The following is a 13,316-nucleotide window of genomic DNA, read 5'->3' as shown; positions in this document are numbered from 1 at the left end:
TATTCATCTCTAACTAGGAAAGACAGACCAACACAAACTACTCAGCTGGTGGCAAACCTACCACCTCTTGTGAATCCAGCCCTAAACTGAGGAAAAGAGGAGCACCAACCTAGAAGAAATTCATTTTTGTTCACGTTTAATGTGTTGAGACACATTATACTGAACAAAATATAAATTCAACAATTACTTATGGAGTTAGAAATGTCCTAATCTATGGATTTCACATGCCTGGGCAGGAGCGCAGCCATAAAATGACAGAGAAATAAAAATTGACAGCTCTGGTGGACATTCAAGTCAGCATGCCAATTTAAATCAAATTTTATTGCATGATCCCTCAAATTGAGACATCTGTGGCATTGTGTTGCGAGACAACTGCACATTTACAGTGGCCCTTGATTGTCCCCAGCAGAAGGTGCACCTGTGTAATCAGCTTGATATGCTGGATTATCTTGGCAAAAGAAAAATGCTCACAAATTTAGAAATAAGCGTTTCATTCGTATGGAACATTTCTGGGATCTTTTATTTCAGCTCATAAAACATGAGAACAGTGCTTTTTTTTTTCAGTATAAATCACACATTTACACAATCTGAGTATATTCTGTTTAGCTACGAAGCACCTAGAAAATTCCCTTATAAAATGGATGCTGGTGAGAAGGAAGAGGTATTCGGTCCATAACTGCTAAAACGACAGGTGATATCTGATTAAATAAGTTAGTTTACTTCAATGTACAATCGCATAAAATGACAAACTAGTCTTGTCTGCATTACTTATGGAAGTGGTCATGCAGATTTTACAGTGCCTTTTAGGTAGACGGCAAGTAGGAAACGCCTTCACAAAATAAATGACATTTGGTCCTTTCAGAAAAGTTGATAAACTTTCTATAGTGGAATGAATATAGCCTGAGTGTCAGTGTTGGTCATCTTGCCACCTCCGTTGACATGAAATAGCGCAATCAAGCTAATGAATACACAGGTCAGAGGACAAACACATTGTGACCAATCATAGGAATAAAATATAAAAAGAGGCTCCGTTGGAGATGTTGATGAATTAAAAGGTGCTTCGCTCTATTTAGTGACGAGGGTGTTTTATTTTGTGCAAAAACAGTCAATTGGAATGAAGTGTTGCTGTCTGCAGCTGGAAGTGGTCAAAGCCAATTTATGCTTGATACCCCGCGTTGACGGTAGGTCTTGTATAAACAAACTCACTTCCTTGACAACAGCTCAGCGAAGCGCAGGAAGTACGAATCACTGTAAATGCTGCATGACCAACGTCAATGTCGGATCGACCATGCAGCGCCTATTAGCAACCTGAGAGAGAGCGCTTCAGCATTTCACTGCAGACAGACAGGGTACGTCCAAAATGGCATCCTCTACCCTATATAGTGCACTGCATTTGACTAGAGCCCTATGGTCCCTGGTTAAAAGTAGTGCACTATAAAGGGAATAGGGTGCCATTTGGGACAGAGGATCAGTTAGTTCTGTGGCGTAGAGTAAAAGGAGTGGTGTTGGTTCTGGTCCAGAGGGTTACTGGCGAAGACAAGAGGTGTCGTCTCCTTGATGGATCCATACCAGCTGGTGAAAAGAGACAACAGCGTGAACAGTAATCATTTGTTGTTGTAAATAACCATACAGGTGAATTGATTATTACACAATTAGGTCATGTCCAGGGTTAGGGTCAATAAATACCATTTGAATTCAGAAAGTAGACTGACATTCCAATTTCCACATGGTTTTGCTCCAACCCTGGTAATGTTCAACAGACAGTTTATTACCTTTGGTGTGGATGTGAGCTGTTGACCCAAGGAACACCTGAGTCAGCGTCTTCCCCTGCTGGGTCATCAAAGAAGTAGGGCCGCGGTACTCTGTTGCTGTTGGGCATAATACTGCCCTGCGACAGAAGGAAGAAACACCTCAGACTGGAACTACACATACAAATCCAGAAATGGAAACCAAACATAGGTGAAGTGAAACGTAACGTAGGGAGAGCGACCCTAGAGGTCTGGTCAGGAAAGAGTACAGAAACTAACATCTTCCTGAGGCGGTTGGCGCACTCTGAAGATGAGGATGAGGAGGCTGGTGGGAAGCAGCTCCCATATGAAGAGAATTGCACCGAACGCCAAGTAACCTCTGTCTCCCAGTTCACTACGCAGGTCAGCCTGAGGAAAGACGAGCATTGTGTTGTTGTGCATGTCTGAGGTTGAGACTACATTGCAGACGGACTCCACAGAGTCACTGATCTAAAAAAAAATCAGCTTGCATCGACGTCGCTATGGACAACGACGACGATGTATCAACATCGCTACGGACGACGAATCGACATCGCTACTGATAATGCATCAACATTAGAGAGAGATTCTGTGACTTTCTCAAATAGATCCCCTTAAAAAAACAGACAGTTTTCCCAGTGACATCTTGCCAATGTCACTGAATCAATTCAACCATTTTGTATGTTAACTATAGTGAACAAAAATATAAAACGCAACATGTAAAGTGTTGGTCCCATGTTTCATGAGCTGAAATAATTTTCCATACGCACAAAAATATTATTTCTCTCAAATTTTGTGCACAAATCTGTTGACGTCCGTGTTAGTGAGCATTTCTCCTTTGATATTTTTGTTCAGTGTACATGAATGAAGCTCTTTACCTGGTCAGAGATATTGTACCAGTCAAAGTCAAAGGACTCCACTCTGTGATTCTGGGACAGTATGAGAACAGCCAGGTTGTAGCATGCTCTACTAGCGAAGAGCAGTATTACACCTGCTCCTAGTACTGCAGTCTGGCACACTGTTGTTCCCTGGGGGAAGAAGATGCATACCAATCTCCACGTAGAGCTGATTCAATTGGAACGACTCATTCAAGTCAACTCCAAAATGATTTAAAATAAAATGATGCTGATACCATCTAAAATATAACATTTCCACCTCCAGAAATAAACCCAATAACATTTTGGTTAAATTATTTTAACATATTAGACCATGCATGGTCCACACTATCAGGTATGTCATTAGCAATAACAACTTTCTCCATCACTGTAACTAGATATTCTACTATGAGGATGTCCCATGTTTCAATTCATTACTCATTTTGTTTGCAGAGATTTTGCCGTGGCACAGCGCCACAGTTAAATGTGCAGCTGAAACACTGGATTTTATCTAGGACACAGGGAAATCTCATTCACCAGACACTTCCTCCCAATTAGCTTGGGGATAAGGTTAGGAATAGCTAGGTCAGCTACAGTTAGTGGAGAATGAATGTCATAAAAGCATGAATTCTTTTAGGAAAGAATCATATTCCTGACTAGAGAATACAAGATTGTCATGTTGAATTCCCTTTTAAGGAATAGCTGATTATCTACAGTCTGGACTCACCTTACTGTGCAGGTAAGGGCTGGTGGATACCTACAGTCTGGACTCACCTTACTGTGCAGGTAAGGGCTGGTGGATACCTACAGTCTGGACTCACCTTACTGTGCAGGTAAGGGCTGGTGGATACCTACAGTCTGGACTCACCTTACTGTGCAGGTAAGGGCTGGTGGATACCTACAGTCAGGACTCACCTTACTGTGCAGGTAAGGGCTGGTGGATACCTACAGTCTGGACTCACCTTACTGTGCAGGTAAGGGCTGGTGGATACCTACAGTCAGGACTCACCTTACTGTGCAGGTAAGGGCTGGTGGATACCTACAGTCAGGACTCACCTTACTGTGCAGGTAAGGGCTGGTGGATACCTACAGTCAGGACTCACCTTACTGTGCAGGTAAGGGCTGGTGGATACCTACAGTCTGGACTCACCTTACTGTGCAGGTAAGGGCTGGTGGATACCTACAGTCTGGACTCACCTTACTGTGCAGGTAAGGGCTGGTGGATACCTACAGTCTGGACTCACCTTACTGTGCAGGTAAGGGCTGGTGGATACCTACAGTCTGGACTCACCTTACTGTGCAGGTAAGGGCTGGTGGATACCTACAGTCAGGACTCACCTTACTGTGCAGGTAAGGGCTGGTGGATACCTACAGTCTGGACTCACCTTACTGTGCAGGTAAGGGCTGGTGGATACCTACAGTCTGGACTCACCTTACTGTGCAGGTAAGGGCTGGTGGATACCTACAGTCAGGACTCACCTTACTGTGCAGGTAAGGGCTGGTGGATACCTACAGTCTGGACTCACCTTACTGTGCAGGTAAGGGCTGGTGGATACCTACAGTCAGGACTCACCTTACTGTGCAGGTAAAGGCTACAGTCTGGACTCACCTTACTGTGCAGGTAAGGGCTGGTGGATACCTACAGTCTGGACTCACCTTACTGTGCAGGTAAGGGCTGGTGGATACCTACAGTCTGGACTCACCTTACTGTGCAGGTAAGGGCTGGTGGATGGGGAGCGTCGGGTTAACAGAAGCAGTAATGCAGCTAGACAGACAGCCTCAAAGATGAAAAGCAGGTCGTTGACCAGCACTCGTATCAGAACCAGACTCCATGTTTTAGCTCCTTCTCCTCCACTGCCCCCGTTCCAGCCGAGAGCAGCACACACCACATTGACACACAGGAACACACCGCTCAGGGTGGCGTAGAAGCACCGCGCCCAATATCTGACAAGAGAGAGACTTGTCAATGCAAATTATTTAAATAAAGCTACTTCAAAAACCACAACAAAAAAAAGGACACAAACAGCAGCAAGTAGTTTGAGGGAAGTGGAACTCACAGTCCATTGCCGGGGTCAGTGTCAGGGCTGTACTTCTCTCTCACTTTGAGTAATACCTGTACACACAAAGGAGAATAGAAACCAGACAATAGTTCAAGTAAACACATATGAGTCTTTAACAAATACTTTCATAGTCTCAGAACCTCAAACCAAATCTTGCATGCACTGGCCAGCTTCTCAATTTAACAATCTGTCACGAGTGTCAAGACTAATGCTTTCATAACAAATCATAACTCAGGAAAAAATACAAACTTGTCCTGCAAGCATGTCATGTGATCTAAGATATAATACATGTGTCTTACCTGAGTGAAGTAGAGGTTGATGAGACTGAGGGTGAAGAACTGCAGACAAACAGGGAAGCAGTAGAGGAGCCAGTAAAACACTGTGGCCAGGCGATTGGCTTCCAGGGCATTACGGAAGTAGAAAGAGAACAGAGTGGTGCGAAGAGCCGCCCAGAGAAGACAGAGGAACAGAAACACACTCTGGTAGCTCCAGCGCTTGTGTCGGTACAGAAAGAGGAGCCAGAGCTGAACGTAGACGACCAGGAAGAGACTTCCGTAGAGAGTAGTGTAGAGGATGGTGAATCCAAGCTGGACTGATGGGGCCACTGCCGGTTGCAGAGGGAAAGGTGTAGGCAGGGTGGAGTTAGAGGGTAGAATTGATGTGACTGGAACTTCCATTGAGGTGAATGGGTCTATACTGTCACTCACTGACTGGCAATAAGAGAGAGTTCTTTCCCCTTGTATATAAAATGATATATTGATCACAAAATGATCAATATGATCACAAAATGATCAATATGATCACATTTATTAGCGTTCAAAATAAACACGGGAGGATTTCAGTGTGTCCATTTTTAAAAAAGTGCGATTAAAACACTTTCTTCAGTTAGAGTTGTTTGAATAACATGGTCCTCTGCTTCAACACTGTCACAGGTGGTAGAGATAGTAGACAACTGTGAAGAGAGACAACAACAAAAGAAAACGTGCTGTGAAAAGACAGAAACCCTACAGTAGACTACACTGTGACTTCTTACCTAACTTTATTTATAAAGTAGGTCGTTATGCAATACATGGAACTCAGTGTACAGAACAAGTTGTCACAAGAAAAAGTCAAGGCGCTTTACAGACGGGCCGCGGTTAACGGCAAAATGAACCGCGAGGAAATCCGCCTACCGTGTGTAGTGACAAACGGTCCCGGTTGTTGTCATTAAAAACATGGTTTGATTGGTTTACAAGATGAACGCTGCTCAAGACATCAGCTCATTTCATATTTGTACAAACCGTGCTTCTTGTCCCAGTGTAGTGTATGAGACCCTCGCTGCCCATCTGTTAGTGCCTTAACAAGTAGCTGAACTAGAACAATATGTAGCTAGACACAAGCCTGTGGTAGAGGAGGTTAAGACATAGCTAGCTAGCTGAGTAACAGTCCCAAGTTAGTCTGATTAAATCTAACATATACAGCTTGAAACTTAATAACTGCAAAATCGTGAAAATGTGCCTTACAAGCCCAAATGTTGAATAACATTTCTTTTTAACTTTCTCTCTACCTGTTTTCTGTGCGATTTGTCTTTCAGCTGGTCAAAATGTGAGAGAAAATATCCACAGGAAAGTATCGTTCATCCGACCTTTTAAAGCGCTGGTACTGAGGTTTCTATCACCTGGTACTGAGGTTTCTATCACCTGGTACTGAGGTTTCTATCACCTGGTACTGAGGTTTCTATCACCTGGTACTGAGGTTTCTATCACCTGGTACATGCGCTGACCAGTTCATATACACCGCCTTCAGAAAGTATTCACACACTTTGACTTTTCCCACATCCTGTTGTGTTTCAGCCTGAATTTAAAATGGATTACATTTAGATTTTTTTGGTCACTGGCCTATGCACAATACCCCATAATGTCAACGTGGAATTATATTTTTTCGAAATGTTTACAAATTAATTTAACATTTTTAAAGCTGAAATGTCTTGAGGTAATAAGTATTCAACCCCTTTGTTATGGAAAGCCTAAATAAGTTCAGGAGTATAAATGTGCTTAACAAGTCGCATAATAAGTTGCGTGGACTCCGTGCAATAATGTGTTTAACATGATTTTTGAATGATACCTCATCTCTGTACCCCACACATACAGTTATCTGTAAGGTCCCTCAGTCCAGCAGTGAATTTCAAACACAGATTGAACCACAAAGACCAGGGAGGGTGTCTAATGCCTCACAAAGAAGGGCACCCATTGGTAGATGGGTTAGAAAAAAGCAGACATTTACTATTTCTTTGAGCATGGTGAAATTATTACACTTTGGATGGTGTATCAATATACCCAGGTACTACAAAGATACAGGCATCCTTCCTAACTCAGTTGCCGGTGAGAAAGGAAACCGCTCTATTACAGAGTTTAATGGCTGTCATAGGAGAAAGCTGAGGATGGATCAACAACATTGTAGTTACGCCACAATACTAACCTAATTGACAGAGTGAAAAGAAGGAAGCCTGTACATAATAAAAATATTCCAAAACATGCTTCCTGTTTGCAACAAGGCACTAAAGTAATACTGCAAAATATGTGCCAAAGCAATTAACTTTTTGTCCTGAATACAAAGTGTTGTGTTTGGGGCAAATCCAATAGAACACATTACTGAGTACCACGCTTTTCAAGCATTGTGCTGGCTGCAACATGTTATGGGTATCATGTTATGTTATCATGTTACTGCAGAGCTTTTTCAGGATAAAAAATAATCAAAATGGAGCTAAGCACAGGTAAAATCCTAGAGGAAAACCTGGTTTAGTCTGCTTTTCAACAGACACTGGGAGATGAATTCACCTTTCAGCAGGACAATAACCTAAAAACACATGGACAAATCTACACTGGAGTTTTCTAGCCTTCCTAGTGGCTCAGTTGGTAGAGCATGGTGTGTGCAATGCCAGGGTTGTGGGTTTGATTCCCACGGGGGCCAGTACAACAAACCAAAAAATGCATGAAATGTATACATTCACTACTGTAAGTCGCTCTGGATAAGAGCGTCTGCTAAATGACTAAAATGTAAAATTAGTTTCTTACCAAGCAGTCAATGAATGTTTCTGAGTAGTCGAGTTACAGTTTTGGCTTGAAAATCTATGGCAAGACTTAAATGGTTGTCTAGCAATGATCAACAACCAATTTGACCGAGCTTGAAGAATTTTGAAAATAATAAATGGGCAAATATTGTACAATCCAGATGTGCTAAACTCTTACAGATTTACCCAGAAAGACTCACAGCTGTAACCACTGCCAAAGTTGATTCTAACATGTATTGACTCAGGGGTTTGAATACTTAATATACTTACTTGTAAATTAGATATTTCTGTATTTCATTTTCAATACATTTGCTAACATTTCCAAAAACATGTTTTAACATTTTCATGATGTGTAGATGGGCGACAGAAGAAAAACAATATGATTTAATCGATTTTGAATTCAGGCTGTAACACAACAAAATGTGGAATAAGTCAAAGGGGTATGAATACTTTCTGAAGGCCCTGTACCTGCTGACTGCAGTTAGTATGCATGCATCGCATACACACATGTTTATTCATGACTGAAGGCATGTGCACATGAAGGAATGGCCTGCTAACTGGGTTGTTGTTATTATTGCTCAGTCTAATGAAGTCAGCGGGCGTTTACGTGGTTTTGTGCATGTGCCAGGTAATAGAAATTTCAACTTCAGTACCAGTGTGGTAATACTTTTGTGGTTCAATTTGTGTTTGAAATGTGCTGCTCGACTGAGGGACCTTACAGATCATTTGTCAGCACAGATGGTTTGTTTTCGTAGCAGGTTAGGTTAATTAACGTGGAGGTTAAGTGAATTAACGTAGCAGGTTAGGAGAATGAGGTTCCAGTTAGGGAAAATAGTTCGGGTTTGCTACAGTTGTCAACAACTGTTGTCCCTGATGTGACCACTAGACAGAGCTGTAGCTTTACTTCATCTAAACAACCGTAGAAACGTAAACAAACCAAGCTCTCTCTTGTTGTGATGTGTGTTTTGTCCTAGATTTATATTGGACTTATTTATTTTAACCCCAGGCCCCCGTAGGAGGCATTTTGGTAGGTCGTTATTGTGAATAAAAATGTGTTATTAACTGATTTAGCTAGTTAAATGAAGGTTAAATAAATAAAAACACCCAGCGCTATAAGTCAGGTTAACAACGCAGGGTTTGTCTCAAATTTCGACCATTTGAACACCGTCAACCGGTAGATTTAAGTTCAAATGTATTTTTATTCAACATTCAGGCTTGTAGTAAAACATTTAAACGATTTTGCAGTCATTAGTTTTAGGCTGTTTATACCAACTAATTGTGTATTACAGCCGTATTAATCAGACTGTCCAAGTCGGTGTTGTTTACTTTCTACATCGGGGATTTCCCTCCAACTAGGCGACTTTAACCCCTTCAATTTAACCCTCTGCATGTCAAAACGACTTCAAACTAGCAGCTGACTCGGAAAATATAACCAGAAGACTAGTTAGCTAAACTAACCTAATCTTCACTGCTCACGGTGTGATTATCTGCGTAGCTAAAATAACAGCTAGAGAGAAAACGTTAGTTAGCCAGCTACAGTCAGCAGCTAACTACATCAACTGGCTTTGTGAAAACTCACGTTTATGCGGGCCATTTAACGTTACTTCTTTCTTTTACTCTCTAGCTCAATAGTAAATACATCAATTATGGCAATGTTAGTTTTGATCAGTTACAAAATAAATAAATACTAACCTTTGTTACCTTATTCGAAGATATCTCTCAGGACAGGGAGGTTTACTAAAATGTAATCTGGATTTACTTCCTAGTAGTCAGACATGACGTAGTACAGTGGAGGCGGGGTTTATGTTTAAAGGAACTCTAGTACCAAACCTGTAGGGGTCAGCTCTGTTCTATTGTTTCTGTGGTCGCTCTTTCGATCAACGTCCACCCCAGGGGGTGCGTAATGACACTACACTACACTACACTACACTACACTACACTACACTACACTACACTACACACCCCACCCCACACACACACACACACACACACACACACACACACACACACACACACACACACACACACACACACACACACACACACACACACACACACACACACACACACACTTAGACAGAGGTGGGATAGAGAGAGATGAGAGGTGGGGGAGGCAGGGAAAGAATCAGGGAGAGAGAGAGATGTGAGGGAAGAGAAGAGAGAGAGAGAGGGAGAAGGAGGGATGGGTAGAGAGGAGGGAAAGGGAGAGAGATGAAAGATGAAGGGAGGGAAATAAGGAAGGAGAGAGAGGGACGGAGAGAGAGAGAGAAGAGGGAGAGTGAAGGAGGGGGAGAGAGATGTGAGGGAGAGGGATGGAGAGGGAGAGAGGGATGGAGAGGGTGGGAGAAGAGGGACGGAGAGGGTGAGAGAAGGTGGAGGGGGTGAAAGAAGGGGGAGGGAGAGAGAAGAGAACGAGGGAGTATACTCCCCCTACCTTGTCACAACACAACTGATTGGCTCAAACGCATTAAGAAGGAAAGAAATTCCACAAATTAACTTTTAAGAAGGCACGCCTGTTAATTGAAATGCATTGCAGGTGACTACCTCATGAAGCTGGTTGAGAGAATGCCAAGAGTATGCAAAGCTGTCATCAAGGCAAAGGGTGGCTATTTGAAGAATCTCAAATATAAAATATATGTTGATTTGTTTAACACTTTTTGTTTACTACTATATATGATTCCATATGTGTTAGTTCATAGTTTTGATGTCTTCACTATTATTCTACAATGTAGAAAATAGTAAAAATAAAGAAAAACCCTTGTTGTAAAACCTTCGACCGGTAGTGTATATATATTTTTTGTTTAAGTACACAAATACGAACCATCGTACACCATGATCATACCACATCCCTTCCTCAGGTTTCACTCAACAAGGGGAAAGCAGTTCTCTCTTACAGGAGTGGAACATTGTTACAGGACGGAGCGAGATGCAGCTTTAAATAAATGAAAAGGTGTGTTTGAGTAGCCTGTCTCTGTCGCACTTAGCCTATACGTACTCCCCAAGAGTATTGGCTGGATGCACTATGAAGTGGTAATGCTTCTCTCTCTCTTTCTCTCTCCTCTGTCTGTCAGTGTGCCTACATTTTGACTTTCCCTCTCATCCCTTTACACTCTCTTATCTCTGTACACTTGGCTTTGCAGCGGTCCTCATCCCTTTACACTCTCTTATCTCTGTACTCCTTTCTTCATCACGTTTTGAAAGTCTTATGAAATGTGATTTTAGTTGGATAGAGCTTCCTTTAAATAACTTGTATTTTTGTGTAATCATGTGTATCTTAAATACAGACTGAGAACCTTCAAACTTAATAAGAAAACAATTTGACTATTTCTAAATTTCTAAATCAGAATTTCATAAGACTTTCAAGAAAGACAATTATAAAATACAGTATTACAAGTACACAGGATATGAAGAGGACGGGAACATTTGATTAATAACCCACGAGGCCACAGCCCTGGCTGCAGAGGGTTAATGATCTGGCTGCAGAGGGTTAATGATCTGGCTGCAGAGGGTTAATGATCTGGCTGCAGAGGGTTAATGATCTGGCTGCAGAGGGTTAATGATCTGGCTGCAGAGGGTTAATGATCTGGCTGCAGAGGGTTAATGATCTGGCTGCAGAGGGTTAATGATCTGGCTGCAGAGGGTTAATGATCTGGCTGCAGAGGGTTAATGATCTGGCTGCAGATTCCAGGTTGAAACCCACATATCCTTAAAACATATATTAAAAAAATTTATGAAATTGAGGCTCAGATAAACTCTATTAAAAGAGAGGATGTCTTTATTTCATCCAGATATATAAATCCAATCAGAAATTCCGAATTTTGACTAACTGTAAAAAAAAATTAAACATTGTGTAAAAATTGACTTTTCAACTATTAAAAACGCACCCGATATATTTCCTACTTTGAGATGCTTGATTTGGTCCCCTCTGGCTGATTTTAAAAAAAAATCTGAAAAGCAAAAGTGATCCTAACCCATTCATAGATGCTAACTGCTTTAGCGCCTATTGACGATAGTATCTTCTGGTCGGGGGAATTTTGTTAAGATCCCTGATACTCTTTATGAACCTTGAAACGCATCTTTATGAACCTTGAAACACATCTTTATGAACCTTAAAACGCATCTTTAAGAACCTTAAAACGCATCACTTGCGATACGATTTTGGAAAACAAGGAAAGTATCTTTCATATTAGCGAGAAATTATTTTCAAAAAACAAAAGGGTAAATTACTGCACATCTTTACAGGGTGTGGGTTAGGGTTAGAGTTTCCACACGGCCATATCTCCATGTTACGGAAGACAGACTACCTGTGCTAATGATCTGTCTAGTGTGCTCTGAACACCGGTGCTCTGAACACCTCTGAACACCGGTGCTCTGAACACCTCTGAACACCGGTGCTCTGAACACCGGTGTGTAAGCTAACTGGGGAGGATGTGTAGTTCTACTGGAGGCACACATAGCTTCTGGATCTGTGCTAAACTGATACAGTTAAATAAAGGTTAAATAAAAATATATTTTTTATTTGAAAAATTATTTTTTGAAAAGATAAGGTGGATATCAGCATTTGTTTCAACGATTATTGACATTTATAAACGTTTAAAACACAACGTCAGAATTGCAGTTGACAATGGGAGCCAATCCTGGGCGAATGTCACCGCTGAAAACCTGACATACGGAGAAGAAGTGTTTTCGAGACCTAAAGTGATTCAAGATCAGCACTCATAGTCTTAGATACCTTGTAAACATGGGCCCGGAAGTATGCAGCATATCAAGAGGGTGGGTGAAGTGACGGTGAATAACAGTGACCAGTATTTCCCTGGGTTATGCCTAAGAAGGCTAAAAAGAAAGGATGGATTTTTGCTGATTGACCATACTGCCATGGCGACCATACTAAAAGATAAGATATAAGAGAGCTTCCCTGGTGGTGCAGAATATTAAAGACCTGGTTTAGGAACCAAACTATATACAGGTTCAAAACCCAACATGTGCAGATTGTCAATATATGTCTTTATATCACCTATAATACAGTTCTCAAATGTGAATTGCCATTCAATCTGGAGAGAAACATAACTGAGATGTATTCCAATCTGCTTTAAGGAGCTACACATTTGCATACTGAGAATGTTGTGGTAATATTAGGTCAAACTTAAATATAACATTTTCTAAATGTTATTGAAATGCTCTGAGGACCTCCAAGACGAGGTAAAATGTATATTGCGTGAACCTCAATGGTATATTTTGTTAAACCTAAAACAAAAATGCTATGAACGTTGTCTAAACAGCATTTCATCCTTACAACATTAAGGGAATGTCCTGTGCAACCTACAGTAACTTAAACATTGTATGAATGTCATCACAGCTAATTTTGTATTTTGGGAACACATCTCTTGTAATGTACCCACACTGTTCCGACAACCTATCGAAATGTTCTGGGAACATTTTATAGAACTCAGAAAGGCTGTTCTGTCAACATTCTTGTAACATCTAAGGAATGGTTTCTACACCCTGACGTCAGCACCACTTGATTGTTTTAGTGTTTTTGGGAACCTATCACTTGTACAATGTTCCT

At 41.4% G+C, this 13,316-nt stretch overlaps 1 protein-coding gene and 1 pseudogene across 4 annotated transcripts; both read right to left on the bottom strand.

Annotated features, from left to right (window-relative positions):
- The window catches only part of LOC123743233 (basic proline-rich protein-like), a 603,964-nt pseudogene that overhangs the window by 263,601 nt on the left and 327,047 nt on the right, over window positions 1–13,316 (bottom strand).
- Window positions 494–9,531, bottom strand: gpr137 (G protein-coupled receptor 137). Of its 4 annotated transcripts, none has more exons than XM_014198535.2 (8): window positions 9,443–9,531; window positions 5,001–5,653; window positions 4,699–4,754; window positions 4,345–4,585; window positions 2,645–2,794; window positions 2,028–2,156; window positions 1,773–1,888; window positions 502–1,572 (listed from the first exon to the last, which is right to left on the bottom strand). In XM_014198535.2, exons 2-8 carry the CDS (start codon window positions 5,376–5,378, stop codon window positions 1,473–1,475), a joined length of 1,170 nt encoding a protein of 389 aa, XP_014054010.1. In that variant the 5' UTR covers window positions 5,379–5,653; window positions 9,443–9,531; the 3' UTR covers window positions 502–1,472.

This window comes from Salmo salar, chromosome ssa05 (assembly GCF_905237065.1).
Source record: "Salmo salar chromosome ssa05, Ssal_v3.1, whole genome shotgun sequence".
NCBI classification, from domain to species: domain Eukaryota; kingdom Metazoa; phylum Chordata; class Actinopteri; order Salmoniformes; family Salmonidae; genus Salmo; species Salmo salar.
The sequence above is the reverse complement of the archived record's forward strand: the minus strand, read 5'-3'. Positions and strand labels throughout refer to the sequence as shown.

Bases quoted from the DNA above. Each gene is read 5' to 3' on its own strand.
- gpr137 (XM_014198535.2), bottom strand. From the start codon at position 5,378: ATGGAAGTTCCAGTCACATCAATTCTACCCTCTAACTCCACCCTGCCT. The intron at 4,755-5,000 runs GTAAGACACATG...TTGTGTGTACAG, and splicing joins TCAACCTCTACTTCACTCAG to GTATTACTCAAAGTGAGAGA. The intron at 1,889-2,027 runs GTTAGTTTCTGT...CTTCTGTCGCAG, and splicing joins GCCAACCGCCTCAGGAAGAT to GGCAGTATTATGCCCAACAG.